Source organism: Eleginops maclovinus, chromosome 6 (genome assembly GCF_036324505.1).
Source record: "Eleginops maclovinus isolate JMC-PN-2008 ecotype Puerto Natales chromosome 6, JC_Emac_rtc_rv5, whole genome shotgun sequence".
NCBI lineage: Eukaryota > Metazoa > Chordata > Actinopteri > Perciformes > Eleginopidae > Eleginops > Eleginops maclovinus.
In genome coordinates, this window is record NC_086354.1 from 21,912,299 (window position 1) to 21,932,441 (window position 20,143).

A 20,143-nucleotide genomic window follows, 5' to 3' on the forward strand; every position below is an offset into this window, starting at 1 on the left:
AGAGAAATTGAAAGGGTTTTAAACTTCACTTTAGCCGAGGATTTCTGAATTATCGGCTTGAAGTCTGACAATTTTCAGATACTTAACTAAAGAGTCGACAAAGCTGCTGTCTGAGAGAGCTATCTTTGGTTTGATTAGTTATAAAATGAAAGACTTAAATTGGTACTTGGACACGTTCTCTCTTGTTTTGGTGAGGAATGTTTAAAATACGGCGCTAACTTCGTCATGTATGACCAATGAAAAGCGAGTAAAATGTTTGCATAGCTTAAATAAACAAATGGTCAAAGCTTTGGAAGAAGTCATCAGATCCTGTACTTGAGTAAAAGCACTCATTAGCACGATTTTTCTAAAGATGCGTTTAAAGACAAAGTGATCTCGCAAGGCTTTCCTGAACACATGATTTATGTTTTCAAATGATTTTTCTTCCTCTCTTTCTTTCTCTTTGTCTTTAATGCCTTCAGCTCGATAGTTTTATATTCGTCGGATGTTTGTGTTGATCAAAAACACTTTCTCGACAACACCGTAAACCATTATCTGCGCACATGTGAAGAACACATCAGGATTCCTGTACAGAACGAGTAGAGACAGTGACCGTGTGCTCTATCCCCCACTCCTGTGCAACTTGACACTGGCTACCTTTTTACAGAAAGCAAACGAGCACAGACCATTTGACATGGATTAGGCGTGCCATTACACCAAGGTACTTGTGTTTAATTACTGTGGTCTCCAGTCAACGCATTACATGTAGCTAGAGCCAATTTCTCAGCTTTCCTTGCCTTTTCACAGCCAAGCAATTCATGGTAAACCTCTGTGCTTGAATTACTGGAGGACGCTGGGGTCAAACTTGGTCACGTGATTCATTTGTGTGGACAGTCCAGGTTTTATCGCTCCAAAAACTCCAGCATTTTTGTACAGTGAATATGATCTCACGGTGGCTTCCTTAAAACAGATGTCTGCTTTTTTTTTATTTTTTAAATGAATGTATGTAAACGCGTGTCTACACTTAGCTGATAAAGTCAACAACACTACTCCAATGCATCCTGACTCCTCCTGAGAGCAGTCGTCAATTTCTCCAAATGCTGCTGCTCTGCTGCTCCGGAACAAGCCTCTTCAGATGGAAATTGAAAAAGCAATTCATTACCTCATGTCAACGCCTGCACACTTACTCCGAATTCAAACAAGCACATGTTTTAAAGCCAAATTATTCACGACATATATTTTCCTTTAAGAGAATACATGTCATGTTCTGTAAAGTAGAGACAATGGGGACCTTTCTCTGTAATACCCGACAGGTTTCGTAAATGAATGGATGATTTTGGAAGTATATATGCACATCTCCATCTCATTTTGGTTTCCATTTATACCTGAAAAGTTGGAATAAATGAAGAAATGAATGAAGGGATCTGTAGACTGAAATGGCTCCAAAGACCAATCTGCTTCTTTTAATCTCAAAGCTGTCTGCAGCATGTTGAAAAACCCTGGTTATGACTTTTAAAAAGGAAGGCGTTCATGTGAAAAACAAGCGTCAAGTTGTGATTTTTTTCCCACGGAACGAGTTAGTGCGACAGTCACGTTACCTTTAAGAAATTGTAATGCTGCTCCAGATCCTCATCCTTGAAGCCTGTCCCGATCTGGAAAAGCGACGAAAGGAAGATAAGACACACATACATATATATTCCCTGATGGTGGGTAAGCAGACATTTGGCAGCAAGCAACAACACACACACACACGTACACACACCACGTCTCTTCGTGCTTTGCCTGAAGCGTCATGTCACCCCTCAAAAGACCTGAACCCGCTGAGACACAAGACTCAGCTAACGGGCTGACATGCACAGACACGGGAAGAAGAGAGGAAGGGGTTTCATGCAAATAAAGCATCTATCCAGCTCACAGATGTACTCTACCCGGTGCATTCTGAATCTGAAGCTGTGGGTTCCTCAGGCGGCCGTCACCACAAGGAGGTTTGGAGGTTTCAGTCGACTGATGCACCTTCATTTGTTCAGTTTAAAATCTAAGTCCTAAGCAAACTGTGGCAGATCACGCATTTCGGGAGGTATTGGAAACGGGTTTTCTCTGTAGCTCTGGGAAATGGATTTTAAAATATGAACTGCTGGTAGCAATTTAAGTATCTTTAATATACTATTTTAGTTTTCTGGTTATTCAATAAATGACGGGTCTAGATAAAAACCTACATGGTTGAGACTAGTCTGGTGTTTCAGTTTGAGTCGAGTGACAAATAAATGTAAAATGTCCAATAATGATTTGTAAAAACGTCCAGAATTTATGGGACATTTTTGTAAATACGCTCCAGATGCTCAATTAAGATGACTTCATCAACGGAGATTTAGATTTTTGAAGAGGTGAGTCTCGGGACCCTACTCTGCTGCTTTGAGCCCAGGGAAATTGAATGTGTCTCCAACAAAACACATTGTTTTTGGACAGAGTCTTCACTGTTAAGGAATATTTGCTGAGGTGTTTAACCTTTGACACAGTTCATCATTTTCTCCTTCCTCTGTCTCTATTCACATGGCATAGTTCTGTGGCCTTGAGGTTGCTGTAATCTCCCTTAAGGAGGGGCAGCTTGGGTGCTTTGTTGATGCCAGTCTATGACCGAGCTCAAGCTACCATGAGATACTTTATTGTTCAGGGACGTCTAGAAGCCCTTCTTATCTGTCGTGTTCCCTGACATACATTCGTATCCATGGACGACAGCTTTAGTTAGATTCAGGGTCCATATTTGTTTACTCTCGCTGATGAGGAATGCTGATTATACACTCTGAACTGGTTAAAACCTTGGACTGTAGGAGAGTTCTTCAGAATTGGTCGCTGTTGTCAACTCGTGGCTGCAGCAAATGTCTTGTCAATTCTTCGGCTGTAACTTCATAATAAACCTTCAGTGTTTGCCATCAAAGTTCCAGCTCTTCCCGTGTCTCTCTGAGTTTGGTCTCCATTGCATCAGAAGTTTCCGTCACATTCAGGGTGAACGTTTTTTTGATGGGACGGTGGGTTTAATGTTTCCTTTTAGATTTTCATGCATCAGAGATCCTGGACGTAAACCTATATACATGACGATATAATAAGGGAGGCTGTGGCTTCCAGGTCTGATGATTTGATCTTTGGATTAGGGGAGCACTGGTTCCATCGTTGTGTCCCTGGAAGAGACACTTCACCCCAAAATTGCTCCTGTAGGGATTGCTCCAGTATTGAATGTGTGTAAGTCCCTTTAGATAAAAGCCTCTGAAAAGAGATATGAAATGAAATGTAAAATATAAACTATCACACTGAATTAACACCTAACCCTACAACCAGAGCACAGTGTTTCCCACTGAGCCTCTGATTCACAGCTTTGTGCTTCTTGATGTTTCCCCTTTGAAATAAACAAAACCTGTTCTCAGAGTTCTTTCGCCCGAAGGCAGCGCTCTGTAAGGTCTGCTCCGAGGCTTCACACCGGGCTCGCCGAAGACGTAACCATTTACTGAGATTGGTGTTGACACAGTAGCCAGAATTCACGCTGGGATAACGTGGCATAAAAGAAGATCCGTCTTGATGTACACGGGAGATATTAAAGTATGGGAAATAGCAATAAAATAATCATTATGTTGAGCTGAAGTGAATAGGATTTAATCTGGCCCTTCCACTGTCTTTAATAAAGCAGGATGTCAGCACCAATAACAAACTAATATCCAATGAGTGAGCCACTGATTGTTATTACTCCAGGGAAACAAACTGAATTCAACACCTGTAGAAAGTGAAGTGATGGCGAGAGTAGACCGTTACCTAATTGCCTTTTTCCGTTTTATTACAACTTCTTTCCTCTGGGATCGGAGTTTGAGTGAACTTCAGAGCAGAGTATTGCTGCTCCTGGATCTGCTGAGGACTCGCTCAAGGACGTTTCACCTAGACGTATAGAGGAGATTACTTTGGGGAAATGGAAATGCGTTGGGCTCTGAGCTATAGTGGAGCCTCTCAAACTGAAGGTTTCTGAAGTTTATCGTGTCAAGGACAACGAGATTATTGCTTTTGGTTTAATGTCTGACATTGAGGAGTGAGAGAGAAAAAGTAGCAGGGACTGTGAGCTCTATGTCTTCCAGTTCTGAATAAAATAAACTGATTTATTGTTTTTCAGCCTTTAAATATAAACAAAATGCTGAGCAAGGAGGACATGTATACAACTTTAAGAAAGCACAACTGCCAAGATATCAACCAAACGTAAATGAGATTAGATAGGAATGCCAGCCGGGACCCCTCACAGACGAGACGGTGAGACTTTATCTTAATGTGGAAAAGATTAGAGGTGAAATTGTGAATAACAGCATTAATAAAAGCTATTGGATGCACCGGGTTATAATGACTGACAGCTACTCCCATTGTGTGGCTCAGTCAGCATTTTTTTAAAGTTTAAAAATGATGAGAAAAACTTTGTAGAATATCTGAAAATGTACACTAGAGCTAGCAGCTATCCAAGCAAAAATAAAGGATAATGTGAAAATCAATAAGAGGCATTTCTTCTGACACGGTCTGTGCTTCAAACGTCTCTCCTCACCTCACTTATCCAGGGTGGACATCTGAGCTGTGAACGCATCTCCCAATGAGATTTTATTTACAGGAGGAAGAAAAAAAACCCAGAGTGAAGCGCGAACACGGAAATCTAACGGGCGCTGCAGCCTTCCTCGGCTCCAGTGGAAGTGCTCGGAGGCCGGCGGCGCTGCGGTCTAACCAGCCAGCTCCCAGGTGTGAATGTGTGTAAGTACATGAAAGTGAAGCGGGCGGTGCTGGAAGTGTGTTCACACTGCTCGCTAAATCCCATTTCCATGGATAAAGACATAAAAGTTACATATATATACAGCAGAGAGAAAAAATAGAGATGGAAGGTTTCTGCAGCATGTACGCTCTGTGGTGGAGACAGCTTATTCACACTCTTATTCTACAAAACACACACACACACACACACACACAAGTGGTCACGCATGCTCAAATACACGCTTACAAGCTATCCTAAGATGCACCCAGTCATGCCTACACACACACAAACACACAAAAGCTCAGACTTTTGATTGATAGTTCAAAAGCACACATGAACACAAAGAAACCACACACAAGCACACACACACACACACCTGACTGAATGGTTCTGTGATTTTCACTTTAAGTTGCTCTGTGGAAAATGCGCGTCAACCAATCAGAGGGTCAGAGGTTTGATCCCCAGACCCTGCAGTCAACATGTCGTGTCCGCCATGTCCATGGTGCTGACGTGTATGCAACAAGTTCTGGATAAGAGCATCAGCTAAATGACCTGTAATGTGACACAGACACACACCTTGCACACGGACTGGAACTCCTCGTTCTCCTCATCGTAGCAGGCCAGCAGGAAGCCCCCGTAGGCCCCCGCCCTCTTGCCTTTTCCCAGGTAGGCGCCGATCACACACAGATCCATCGTGTCCCCCACCCCGTCCAGGTAGTCCTTCTTCAGCTGTGGGACGGAGAGGCTCCGATATTACATGATAATGCACATTATGCATCACGGCAGCTGGATTTGTTCCAAGTCTTAAAAGGTACAGCTCTTCCGTGCATAAATTAAATGCCAGCAGCACAATTAAATGTCAGTTATGAACAAAGTGAACTGTCAGGCGACTCAGCTGATGCTTCAAAATGTTGACAAGGTAATAGCACTTAAAATGTTCCCAGGAATATGAAATTGGTCTTTGAAAAGTCAAAGATGCAAATATTGGAACTCACTTAAATGTCTTTGTGTCTTAAGGAATGTACCGGTTGTCCTCATGGAAAACACAAACGCGTTTATAAATACTTTATGTGAGTCACTGATGTGTCACACACACCTTGAGCCAGTTGTGAGAGCGCTTTGCGATTTCGTAGGTGGCATCCTTCTCCAACGTCTTCACCATTAGACCCTCGCAGGAGTCTACACACACACACACACACACACATATTAGTACACCACAACACGATCCTAGTTGTGCCGAAAGGAAATGAACAGATTATCTTTTGAGATACATGGAAGGTCTTTGTCTCCTTCTGAGACACACACACACACACACACACACACACACACACACACACACACACACACACACACACACACACACACACACACACACACACACACACACACACACACACACACACACACACACACACACACACACACACACACACACACACACACACACACACACACACACACACTTTAAAACACAAGAAAACCCAATTACACAACTCACAGGTTCGGTCTCTGTTGGAAAACACACACACTGAGGCAAACACACAACAATACAACCAACAAAGAGACAACAGGCAGGAAAACAAGTACACACACACACACACACACACACACACACACACACACACTAGAGAATTTCCACATGAAAGCAGGAGGCAAGGTCGCAAATGAAATGAAGTTTGCACGCAAAAACCACCCACAAACAGAAAGCTTGAACACGCACAGGGAAAGTGGGAAGTAAAACAAATAAAAAAGTGTGTCCATGTCTAACACACACAATCATGAACACACACACACACCTCGGACAGACTGCTCCAGGAACTCTGCGATGGTGTCGGTGTTGTCGGAGTCGATGTATGTGGCGAACACAAACTCTCCCTCCACCTCCGTGAAGTTTTCCCTCAGCAGAGCCCGACGCCGACACAGCGGCTGCCGCACCAGGGACTACACACACACACGCAACACACAAACGGAGAGACTGACATGTTACAAAATGGCAAAACTGTGTATCATTACAACCATTTCCTCTTCATAGCTCGGAGCCTTGCAATGACAAGGATGAAATGCCATCTCAGCTAGCTTCCCACACACACACAAACACACAGACTCGGAGTATACTCACAGATACAGTCACGGCACAATTGGACACCTTTTAAAACACCCACACACACACTCGCACAGAAGTCTCCAACCAGCAAAACACACACAGAGTTGGTTGCACACCATTACGAAGGTTTCCAACCTTCTACTTCAGGTTTCCAACCTTCTACTTCAGGTTTGGGGGTATTTTGAATAGGTGCACGTTGAAGAAAACGAAGGTAATGGAAACTCAATCCACTAATTAACACTTGGTGAAAATGGAAAAGCACCTTCATGACTACAAGAAACACTAACATTGATTCTGACCAGCTTCGTCGTTCCAAATATTAAGCCAAGACTGCATAATCTTATTCGTATTGAGAGGGAGTCAGGATTACATCAACCTTCAATACGTAGTAATAAGTCATAAGTTGTTGCAACCCAAACATTTCCCAAATTGGGATAATAATAAAGTACTTCTATCTATCTTCTATCTACACCCTTTCCCCTGGAAACGAGTTACATCATACAGGTGATTTGGCAAAACACAGCCGTTCCATACAGAGTAACATAAGCGTTTGTTTGGAGGTATGCTTCCTAATTAAGTGTGTCCGCTCTTTAGCAGGATTGGTCTCTTTTAACTGCTGAGGGAAAAGTTGCTAACCGCTAAATGCTAGCTGACTGAGAGAGGCTTTAATGCTGGAAAATAGGAGTGTTTATTCATGTTGATACTCGTAATAATAAATACAGAATAAATACTTAAAAGCGTGGTTTTTTAAAGTGTTTCCTCAGTAGTTCCTGCTTTACCTAAACAGACACTAAATCCCCTATCATTTCATTTAGCCTTCAAACTGACTTCTCTAGTCTCTAAACTAACTAAATAAAAGAAGTGAGGACGTGACCTTGGTGTGCTCAGTGGTTGCTGAAGTGCTGCTAGCAGCGGCTAATGGTTGCTCTGAGGGTTCAGGAGGGAAACATAAAGTGCTCTTTCACTTGGCCAATAACACTATTAGCAGTGACAAAAGGAGTGCAGTGCACAGGGAACTGAACACTGAACATTTATTGGAAAGAGAGAGGGAGAGAGACAGAGAGATAATCAATCAAAAATATATTAAAAAAAGACTGAAAAAGGGCAGAATGATGTGCAAACAGGGACAAACTAATTTGTTACATTTACATAAATGCCACATGTAGGTGGGAGGCTTCAATTAAATGGCAAAAAGTTAAGAATAGATAGTGATTTTTTAAATGTGTACTGAGCACTGGCTGACAGAAGCAGTTGTTGATTTGCATTTTATTCACCTGACTTCTGGAAAAATCTGCTTAAAATGTGTATTATTTGGTTGAAATCACTCACACACACACACACACACACACACACACACACACACACACACACACACACACACACACACACACACACACACACACACACACACACACACACACACACACACACACACACACACACACACACACACACACACACACACACACACACACACACACACACACACAGACACACAGACACACACACACGCGGCTGGAATTACAATGAGCGTTACAATCATTATGTAGTTACGGCCTCCAGTAGCGCCATCATTGGTATTCAGGGACTACGTCTGCATCTCAACGGGGTGACGAGCATGCAGGCACGCTCACACACACAATGAATGCACAGGGAAATACAACAGGATAGAGTGTGTGAGTGAGAGAGTGTGAGTGAGTGAGAGTGTGAGAGAGAGTGTGAGTGAGAGAGTGTGAGTGAGTGAGAGAGTGTGAGAGAGAGAGTGTGAGTGAGAGAGTGTGAGTGAGTGTGTGAGATAGAGAGCGAGTGAGTGAGTGTGAGAGAGAGAGAGAGGGAGATCTCTGGGTAATGTTTTCCTCCTCAGCACCGGGTCTCACCTCTCCATTGAGATAGAGGAGGTCAAAGGCGTACACGCACACTTGCACTTTGATCTCCGAAGCGTCCACGTCCTGCAGGGAGGCATTAACAAACACACACATTCCATTATTCAGACAAAAATATGCAAAATAGGCACTTTCTATTCAAAAATCGCTACATCCAACCTTGGGACTTGTTACAAAGAGCGCTTTGATTCCCCCTCGGTTCATCTTGAAAGTGAACCGCCCCGCCTGCCTCTACCTGTTCACAGCATCACACCCCGTCCGTGTTCATCGCTCTCTTCCAGCGCAGCACTTCCTGCCTGCTCTCACCTCTGCTGCACCTCATCCCGTTTACTCCACACTTATTTACTCCCGTCAGTCTCTTCACTCTCCACTATGCCGTATTACAGCGATTCCCCCGTGGCCCTGATCTAAAATACCATGACTTTTCCAACCACACTGAAGCGATATTTAATAACAAGTTGCAGCTTCCTGTGCGTTTCCTTCCTAGCTCGTGGATTCCTTTAGACTAGTGAGTTATACATCAGGTAGTCCCATTAAAATAACAACGGCAGGGAAGAAGGAGACTGCCAGCCACTAAATTTAGACAGGTTTCAAAATGATCTGAAAAAAAGCTTTTGCTTATTTTTTTTCAGGAAGGAAATGCACTTCCCATGATTCTGAGGCATCGGGTATACAAACAATGTGCGTCGGTGGGTAAACCTAAATGTAAACAGTACTCTGTTGCAAAGAAAATTCCACAGGGAACCTTTAAGAAATACCTAAACTTCAGTCATGTGTTTGGAGGAGCCACATCTCCCTTTTCTGTGGTTATTATGTTCTATTTTTCACTCGGGTTAAGTCATAGGCCTCTTCACTGGAGAGCTGATGGTAGTGGTTAGACCTGATTGCTTTTACCGATTCATACTTAAGGCATAGAGTGGTGCAGAAACAAGTCTTAAAACCATGAAATAACTTGGCATTATACCACTTTGTGTTCTGGAAGTCTAGTTCTTTTTGAGCGTGTTTGTGGTTAGAAGCCTGAAATAAAGTCTGTGGATAAAAACCAGCTGAAGAGATGTTCACGTTATGTCAGTAAATACCACGCTTGAAGTCATAAACATTGACGGTTGCTAACAAATGACCAGAAGAGACAACAAAACATCATCCCACGACACAAGAGCGCCTTTAGCTTAGTGGTGGTGATGTGCAGCAAGGAAACTGCTATGTAGTTCCTTTTAATTCATAGCCTTTTATCTCTGGCCATTGGATTAACTCTCCAAAAAAATCACAAAGTATTGGTAATAAAGTGGAGATTATCCTGCTGAACAAACCCTGTTAAGTACGTTTGACTAATACACTGCCTGGCTAAAAAAAAGGTCACTAATATTCGTTGGACCGCCTTTATCTTTGATTACGGCACGCATTCGCTGTGGCATCGTTTCCACGACCTTCTGTCACAACATTTATTTCTGTCTTGCATTCATTTTTCGCCAAGATCTTGTATTGATGACGGGAGATTCAGACCGCTGCGCAAAGTCTTCTCCAGCACATCCCAAAGATCCTCAATCAGGGTTCAGGTCTGGACTCTGTGGGGGCCAATCCATGTGTGAGAATGATGTCTCATGCTCCCTGAACCACTCTTTCACAATCTGAGCCCGATGGATCCTGGCATTGACCTCTTGGAACATGCCCGTGCCATCAGGGGAGAAGAAACCCATGGATGGAATAACTTGGTCATTCAGGATATTCAGGGAGTCAGCTGACCTCATTCTTTGGACACATTGCTGAACCTAGACCAGACCAACTGCAGCAACCCCAGATCATAGCACTGCCCCCCACAGGCTGGGGACCTTTTCTTTTTTCGGGCAGCGTATTTACGATCTCCTGCTGCATTATGAACCATCCAGGAGCCTCAGGACTTCTGGGACAGGTCTGCTCTCTGTCCCTAGAGTCAGAACTAAACATGTAGAAGCAGCGTTTAGCCTTTATGCCCCCACTACCTGGAACAAACTCCCAGAAACCTGCAGGTCCGCTGCTACTCTTACTGTTTTTAAATCCAGGCTGAAAACGTGTCTTTTTGCCGCTGCTTTTGATTGAGCTGTTCATATGTCTCACTGCAGTGTGGCTTATATTAATGTACTTTATACCTGTTGTGTTTATTTTATTATCTTGTTTTGTAAATGCCATTTTACAATGACTGCTGCATTTTCTTTTCTTAATGTCTTTGATTTTATTTTGAAAAGCACTTTGAATTGCTGTGCTATATAAATAAACTTGTCTTGCCTGAGGTGTCTTTGCCACTGAGCTTATCCCACTGCTCTTTGTCCAGGGAACCGTCTGTGATGCTTGCTTAATCTTACACAAGTACGTCATCGCTGCACCGCTCTATTGACAGGAAGTGCGAGTTCTGTGGACCGCAGTCGCACTCACTAACAGAACTTTAATTGGGTTTCAGGTTGGATTTCGGCCGGTTTTGGGGAGGAATAAATCACAAAAGTCACACATTTTCTCCAGTGTTGAGTCCTTCTCTGCCTATAGCTGCTTTACTTCTGCTGTAAGGAAACATTTGCATTGCTCCAGAATCCAAAGCAATCGACTCGGCAAAAAGGAGGTCACTGCAGCATAACTGAAGATAGGGTTGAATGGTATGTCATTGAATTTAAATCCAACATCTGTTTAACTTATCGAACCTGAATCCTCTTGCATCAGACAGCTAATCATTGAGGTAAGAAATAGTTTTGTGGAGTAACCGGTTTGAACTAATGATCTGTAGATCTCCATTTAGTAAACACTTAAGTTTTAATTAGGCTAAACAAGCGGCTTCTTTAAAAACACTTTAAGGCTTCTCCAAAACTCTGATGGGTAGCGGGATGTTATCAGGAGCACAAAATGAAATGCCAGTGTCTTCAATAACCTCTGCGGTCTTCAAACTTGAAAGATTTCTCTTCTAATTTATCCGTCGTCTCTTTTTTCCCCACTCTCTCATTACTCCCCCACCCCCCCTGCGCCAATTAATGATGTTTAATTAGTGCATATCGGGTTTCATCTCCTCATCTGAACGATTTCATTTCAGCAGGAGCGCTCTCGGTTGTAAAACAGTGGAGATGTTGTTACACAAATGCCAGAGGGGCAGAACAATCAGTTTGTGCATCAAACCATCATTACAAATAATCATGATTTGGAAGTATCTAGCAAAGAAAATCATCAGGATAATCATTTCCATCATCATCGTACCCCCCCCCCCCCCCATATTGGCTCTCATTTCTCCTTTCCCAATTTTCAAGGATATTGTCGTGCACACAAAAAGACAATGTCAGGAGGAGCCGTTCTGCTCTGATGTGATTGGTGTAGTGGGAAAAAGGGGCCATTATTCTGATCAAAACGGGAAAACAGCTCGCTGACATTTGCAATCTTACAGCCCCCCCCCCTCCTCGATCCATTCGGCTGTTCCGTCTCGCACTTATCAATCTCCCCCACTTTCTGCGTCCATCTTCTGCCGGATCATTTCACTCTATTATCTGCCTCTCCTCTACCTGCTGGTCTTTATCTCTGTCTTGTTTTCTCCCTTTAACCTTTTCACTTCCCCCTCGTCATCCCCGACCCCCTGTCAAACACCCTGAGCGTTTCATTCCTGCCCCCCTCCCCCCCCGTCTCATTAGATTCTGCGCACTGTACCTTTCTCTTGCGGGTGGTGAGGACCTGGAAGGGCTGGATCTGTTTCTTCTCCCGATCCCAGGCCACCGCCTCCGAGTCCAGGACGCAGGACACCACAGAATCCTTCTTCATCTTTAGGGGACATCATACAGCAAAGAGAATTACACACGGATTAGGAGACACGTTTACTTTATCAATCTGTCACTGTCAGGAAGTTACATTAAAGTAAATACAATACCCTTTCAGATTTATAGTGAGTAGATGAATCACTGTGGAGCTAGGGTGTGAAACAGTATTAAAGTTATCCTACCATGCACATTAGCTTGGATACAGATTAAATGTACTTTTTGATCCCAATTTGAGGAATTGTTGGGTCACAGCGTTATGTAAACAAGGCATTACACTTGAGGTAATAAACAGAAATAATGAATATCTACATATCAATACAATGTCTACATAAGATACAACATCTTATCTACAAATAATAGCATAATATTATATTAAAAGATCCCAGCTCTCGTTATTTTCATACAATGGTTAATTAAACACCCTATAGTGCTGCGGACATGTAAACACGCTTAAGTTATGTTTTAGATACATGCCATTTTTATCAGGTTTTTAACTCGGGTTTTTGTTAGAATTAAGTTCTGATTCCTTTAAGGGTCATTGTTACAAAATAATATAAATCAAGCGTGGGGTTTTTCTAGAAAAATACAGTATGAGCTCTAAGGCCACTTTCCCGCCCAAATTATAGCCCCGCCCACTTTCCGGTGAAAATCCTGCATCAGAGCGAAGTGGAAAATAATAGTGTCTACACGTGTTAAAGCTGCTGAGTCATATATTGCACCTCAAACAACAAACAAATCCAGAGCTCCGGTTTCTTTACTTCCTCTCCAGAAAAAAGGAGAGTAAAAGAAAGGATCAGAAATCTCAGTTTCAGTGTCAGCCTGCTGCCTGCCACTCGTCCCCCGGCAGACCCACCGGACACCCACCCCCTATTTATTCTCCGTAAGCTGTCTCTGCCGTCTGACCAGACATCTGACACCATCTTCATATTTCTGGACTCATTAAACCCTTTCTGACCCACAGAGAGATTGTTTTCTGGCATCACTTTAACATGTTACAGGGGAAATCTGCTTTTTGGTTTGAGAGCGCACGCTGAAAAGAATACAGTGATATTTTTATTAACCTTCTTTCAGGATTATCCAACTGTGAAAATCTCCTACTGATAAACCCACTTGGAAGTTATCAAAAAGGCAGAATGCAAAACTGTCCAACTGAAGGAATGCTCGGGCCGTTTCTGGACCGGCAGCTGCCCTCCACTTGTTGCCAGAGGCTTTGGAAAGTCAACACATTAACTTTTCTCCCTTCACACTACATGTATCAATCCTCTTGCTGCCGTCTCTCCTACCAAAGAGTCGAACACGCCCCCCCTTTTGGTCCGATGCCCACGTTTCGACAAAAGCTAAATGTTTTACCAGAGATGTTTGGTTTTGTTTATTTATTTGTGTATGTATCATAGGTCTCCTTGATGTTCTGCTAAATGTTCTCAAGCTTTCAACAGACGCCTTGACCATCGTCAGGAAATGATCATATGGATGTGAGGCAATATTAGGCTAAAACCACTCCGTTTTGACCATTTAGTGTAGGAAAAACAAGTGAAAACACAATAAATAAAGTCCATTTAATCACTGATGGTTAAGGATATTGCAGTGGAAAAATGGTGCAGGATTTCTGTATAAATTGCGGTCAACAGAAAGTTTTGTCTCCCAACTCACCGCCTATCTTTCTGTACAAAACCATAGTGAGCAGGCGAGTGCAGCCCTCAGATGCACGAGTGACTGGACCCTACACTCTTTTTTATAAGCGGGTCAAAAGTGTATTTATGCCATGTTTGTAAGGTTGGTTAAGAACAATCACTTGTATAATATGGAAAAAGGGATCATTTTGAAAAAATAATCTGATTTTCTTTTTTAAAGTCGACATTTAGAAAGACATTCAGAAATTGGAAAAAATAAAGTCTGAACTTTTATGAAAAAAATGATAATCTTGAAGAAAGTCAGAAATTCAAAGGACTCGGAATTTGGAGGAAAAAAAATCTGAAGTATGCGTTGTTACCTCGTCTACCCACCAATCTTCAATAGCCTGCACTGTAGAATCTGATCGGCTGAGACCTTCCCTTCCCTGTGTCTCTTCCTTTATAAAGTGCTTGCTTTTCTGTGGTAACCTTGTCAGATCTTGTACTACATTGCTGGTGCAGAGACGCTGTCTTTCCAGCTGGAAATAGATCCTGTGAAATGCTTAAACTAGTTATTAAACAACACAACTTTTGGTTTGTAAATTTCCACCACAATTCGTGCATTAATTAAAAAAGGCAGCTGATACACATTTCTCTCTGGAGGAGAAACACTGATATGGTTTAGGAAGGGGATAAAGCAGCTATTGAAGGATTATGTTGACCATCAATGGCTGCTAATTATCTGAGCAAATCCTGCGTGTGAAGCTTAGGGGTGTTAATCTTCTGCATCCTGGTCAATTTGGGGTCACAAATACACCACATGACTCAGATCAGACAGAGTGATCTGAACGTTGAAGTCATAGTTTCCATCTATTAATAGATACTGTACGTAAATGAATTGATTTAGACTTTATGCATATTTTGATATGAGATCAATTAAGTGGGCTTTAGTTGACTGCTTGGTCCCACCAGACAGATAGTAACAGCTTTGACGTCCACCCTTATCTTTAGGTGGTGCCTCGGTTGAAATGTATGGTTTTGGCTAAGACAAATATGTCTAAGAATCATCATCACGGGGGAGAGTTGAGTAGATGTGGTGGCATGCAGTGTGAACACTTCTGGATGCTTTGACAATATTACATCTCTATGGGCATGTCTTCCATTTCCAGTCGATAGAGTGGCACGGCGATTATGTGTTTTTGTAGGACGACCCAGAAGTTGTCTTCACCAGGTATACCTCGATGAAAATCGGGGTTTTCCACTGGGTATGGGAGTATTGCAGAAAATAGGATCTGTGGCACGCTTGCATAATGCATAAATGATAGCACAAATGCAATCACCAGAACTAAAATGCTATAGTTAGGCTGTAAAGGAAGTGCATAGCATAGCCGCTAAGCTAAAGGTGGCTAATGCTGCTGTGATGACATCTAGTAGTCTCATTTAGCCACCTGTTTACTTCCTATTTCAAGCAATGTTAACGCTAAGAGATTCACAAGTGGGGTGATAACTGAGGTGTTTTATGTCAGAAAACACAAACGCATTCAGACTTCAAAACGAGGGACTGAGAACTGTTAGAATGCTAACTCATTACCAGGTTTTAGGGCTCATTCCTGCACCACTCTGTGGCTCTAAATTGACTTTAAAACCATGATCAGAGAAAGCCAATCAGAGGAGGTAACAACGTATCATATATATCAAGCAGAACGAGTTATACAGAAAGGGTTATTAGGCTAAATAAACCACTAATTAATGTATTTATAAATGAGTATTAATGTATTAATATCAATTCATAATTAGAAGCACTACGGTAGCTGTGGGAAAATGAGCTTTCCCTCATTAACATGCAAAATAATGCAGCAAGGTGCAAAAATCTAATCAGGCCATCTTCCTCTGCGCAGGGGAACGTGTGACGGTGTGAAGTTTGACTCATTGTTCACGCGTTGTGTTTGTGATAATGCGTCAACATACACAGATGTAACCATAACAACACCATGTCAGGGCTGACGATGCCAATTGTTAACTTGAGCCATTTCTTTAAATCTATCAGGTCTGCCATGGTAATGATTATCGATCCATTTCCGGGACGATAGCTTCATTTCAAACGACTGGCTATTTCTTATTGTCATGGTAAATTAAATGTCATTAAGGCACATTTATAAACACAAGATAATTGTTTCAATAAAAAGAATAATGCTGCGTCTTTTTGAAGACGTGCAAATGAATCACAGACACATTTCTCATTCCAAATCTCTCACTTTAGGCGGACGTAATGTTGAGAAAAAAAGGTCAGAGACAGCTAGAGGGTGGCAAAAGTATTTTTACAGACATCTAGGGGAGGAAGTGGAGGGGGAGAGGAGAGAAAAGACACGGCAAAATGAGTGAAAGAAAAGGTTTAAAAATGGGGAGGGGTATGTGTGGAAAAATAGTGAGAAAGACACATGGTGAGAAGGGAGATGAGAGAAGAGGAGGTGCAAGCAAAAACAAAAAAAAAAAGGTGAGAGAAGACAGCAGCTGGGAGGATTGACACCAAGAAGGAGAAAGAAAAAACGATGGCAAATAAATAAGCAGTGAAGAGAGAGTGAGACAAGTGGAGGCAGGGCTGTATCAAAGTGCTGATGAGAGCAAGACAGGCGGAGCAGAGTGAATAAGACAAGAGTGAGAGGAGAGGTGAGAAGAGAGCCAGCGAGAAGTGGTGGAACGAACGAAGGTATCATCAGGAAGTAATGAAGAAGAAAAGGAGAGAGAGAGAGAGAAAGAGATGATTAGACGGCGACACACGAGAAGGAGACAGGTGGCCAGACAGAGTCATGAGGTGAGAGACAAAGAACCGTGTAGCTTTTAAAGTTATGAAAAAGAAAAATGGAGGAATCAAAGTCAGTGTGAGAGACGGACTTGAGGAGGGCAGATGTTACGTGAGATGATGAGAGAACAACGTGTAGAAAGTGAACGGCGCTGGAAAGTAAACTTCTTTCCGTTTGCTGGGGCGACCTCTCCGTGGTGGTGGGAGGATTCGCACCGAGCACATGGGCAACCGTTCGACTCATGCTGGCGCGGAGATATTGGTTTTCCCCCGGACGGCGTGATGAGGTGAGATGGTTCACACAGACTGACGTATGAGCATCTCCAGAACCTCACCATGGCAGCGGTCGAAATTGTCCAAATAATCAACGGCTTTTCTTTAACCTCAGTGAAAAAACAGCATGCGGTTAAGCAAAGATGTGAAGCAGAATTCATTAGCACGTAGGAAGTGACCCTGGTGCTAAGAGGATCCGACCACACCGGGGCGACCTCATTATGATGATTATTTGAGTCCACTTTCCACATGTAGATACTCCTCATCATATCGTTTTATGGACTTGTTTGACAGCATTATCTCGTTTGTTCTCCGTAAAACGATGGCCAAAATATCTTACTTTACCAGTCGTCTTGTTTTAAGGCCCATTATACATTCATTTAGCTGCCTTTGTGCTTCAGCTTCAGCTTAAGTTAATGTTAGTTATTATATTCTTTTGTGTAAAGCCAATATGGATCCTGGCCCGGGGCGACACCTCCTTTATTAAACATTTTGTCTTTGATAGATATAGTCAGCTAATTGGGGTTTTTGTACCAAAAATATTTAAATGAAACATTATTTTATTGTATACGTTGGATCCCCTCTTCTGTAGTTTGGACTGCCATCAAAGGTGTATCAACTGCATACATGTCCTAAAGGCGAGTTTGGCGAATGGATAGCCTCTACAGATGGTCCATTGCACCCTTTTGCTAAAGGCAGGCATTGAAGCTCCTTCCCTATCATCTATAGAATTCAAAAAGCTCTTACTATAGCTTCCACTTGAGTACTTCCTCGCTCGCTCATACACTGTCCTAACTTATCCGAGCATGTCTTGTCGTCTTGATGCATCAAGTGTTTCTTTTTTAGGAATTTTGAGCCATTTTTATACTTTTTGACAAGACAGGATGGGAAGAGAGACGGGGAATGACACGCAACAGAAGTGACTGACAGGGCTTGAACCTGGCATGTTTTGGTTCACGGTCAGCGCATAGATCACACAAGTAAAGAGCTTTAAATACGAAGCAGGAAATGTTCAGTTTGCAGTAAATAACCTAGATGTATAAGCAATCAGATAACAAACAAATAAGCAGGATATTATTGAGGAAAAATAAGACTCTAAACTCCAAACCCTAAAAGCAGCATTCACTCTCGTTGCCAGGACACACACATGTTGACGTGATCAGTTTAACTTAAGACACCGCTTAGTTCTGAGGGAGGTGAGCGTTACAGGTTGGCCTCCTGCAGCCGCGCTAACAAACAGGAGCACAACAGCAGCGTGGTCGGTGCGGCTATCGCCTGCTGCGAGTCCACAGTGGATAAATCAAATGAGCTTCAGGCTGCAGTCGCACCAAATCAAGGCTGTGTAGCGAGAACGCAGAGTCCTCCAATTCATCTGATTGGTTCATCGGGGCAGCGGCAGCCACGCAACAGGGGAGGCTGGAGAAAAGCTCAAACAGATTCAACTTATCGAAGAAAAAACAAACAGCCAGACCTCACGCTGCAGCGGCCAAACGTGTTACTATCGAGTCGCTGAGAGTAGAGTAAACATCCCGGCTTCTCGCTGCCATTGGAGTGTAGGAGGAAAACTAATTTGGTACAAACAAGTACAACTAAATACAACCACCTGAACCCAAAGAGAGAGGAGCAGAGGTGGAAGCTACATTTATACTTAAGCACACATTTAAGGTACTGTTACTTTACCCGAGTACTTTCATTTTATACTACTTTATACTTCTACTCTACTCTGGAAGCAAATTTGATGCTTTTTTATTCCTCAAAATGTATTTTATAGATGAATTTACTAGTTACTTTCTAAAGTCAGATATTGACAATATTTAAAAACGTTGAATTTACGATTATTTGGTATAGATTAAACCATTAAACATTATATTTAAGGGACGAAAATGAGTGTTAACAAAAAATGAATTGGCAGAAATTTTGATTCGATGTTTTTTGGTCAAAAATATTTCTCAAGTTAAATGTGAAGATTTGCTGCTTTTGCTTTTAAAATACTTAAATATATAAAATATATATATATTTTCTGCAATAAGTACTTATACTCCTAATACTGTAAGTACATTTTCATAATTGTACTTCTCGATGTAGTACTTTTACTTGAAATGTTGTATTTTTACAGCGTGGTATTAGTACTTTTACTCAAGTAAAGAATCGGAATACGTATTCCTTCACTGCAGAGGAGTTAGAGTAGCAGCTGAGTACATGGATGCTTGTTATGTCAAATCTTTGGGGAGTTTAATAGCAGCTACTAATGTGCAAAACATATACACACCGTATATAGCTGTGCAATATATACGTTCACCTTTAATACTTTCCCCTGGCTGCAATCTGAAAACTGTACCGGTACTGGAAGTGTATTTTCTACTTTTATTTCAAATATTTTGATGCATTCCTCTTAATTATATTAAGCGATGTTTGGCTCTTTACTTCCTGTAACGATGCAAATGTCGCCTCTGTGGGACGAATAGAAGCTGCAGCACGAGGAACAGTGCACACATCTCGTCTGCTGTGAAATGAATGAAGTTGCATCAAACTCTCAAAAGGAAAACATGAATTGTCAGATGTATAAAGTCTACTTCTGCTTCTATGAGACTAACAACATGATGTCACACAAATGAGCCATTTAAGTGTCCCGACCCGCAGCTAATTGCAGTAAATACTCAATGGAGCTATACTTGGCGCATGAAAAAAAAACGTCTCCATGTCAACCAGTTGCTCCACGAGTCATTTTCGCTTCAATCTGCAGTTTCCAGCCTCTTACTGTATCTCCTACTTACTCAATTTATTAATAAGGAAAGTAGCAGCAGGTACTTCATTGGCACAACATGTTAACGTCTCATCGGGGATAATCTTCACACTCAGAACAACAGAGAATGAAACCGGAGACAGCAGCTTTTTTGGAAAGTCATTGCCGTTCCTGACTGAAGCAGAAAAACACACTCAGCGGGCGCTAAAGGTAGTGTGTGTGTGC

At 42.2% G+C, this 20,143-nt stretch overlaps 1 protein-coding gene across 1 annotated transcript in view; it reads right to left on the reverse strand.

Annotated features, from left to right (window-relative positions):
• The window catches only part of lig1 (ligase I, DNA, ATP-dependent), a 51,577-nt gene that overhangs the window by 8,089 nt on the left and 23,345 nt on the right, over positions 1-20,143 (reverse strand). Inside the window, exons 19-24 of the mRNA XM_063885024.1 lie at positions 12,386-12,496; positions 8,726-8,797; positions 6,541-6,685; positions 5,841-5,923; positions 5,321-5,473; positions 1,578-1,631 (exon numbers count right to left, since the gene is read on the reverse strand). Of these exons, the coding sequence (XP_063741094.1) occupies positions 1,578-1,631; positions 5,321-5,473; positions 5,841-5,923; positions 6,541-6,685; positions 8,726-8,797; positions 12,386-12,496 (618 nt within the window). The remainder of the gene's footprint in view (positions 1-1,577; positions 1,632-5,320; positions 5,474-5,840; positions 5,924-6,540; positions 6,686-8,725; positions 8,798-12,385; positions 12,497-20,143) is intronic.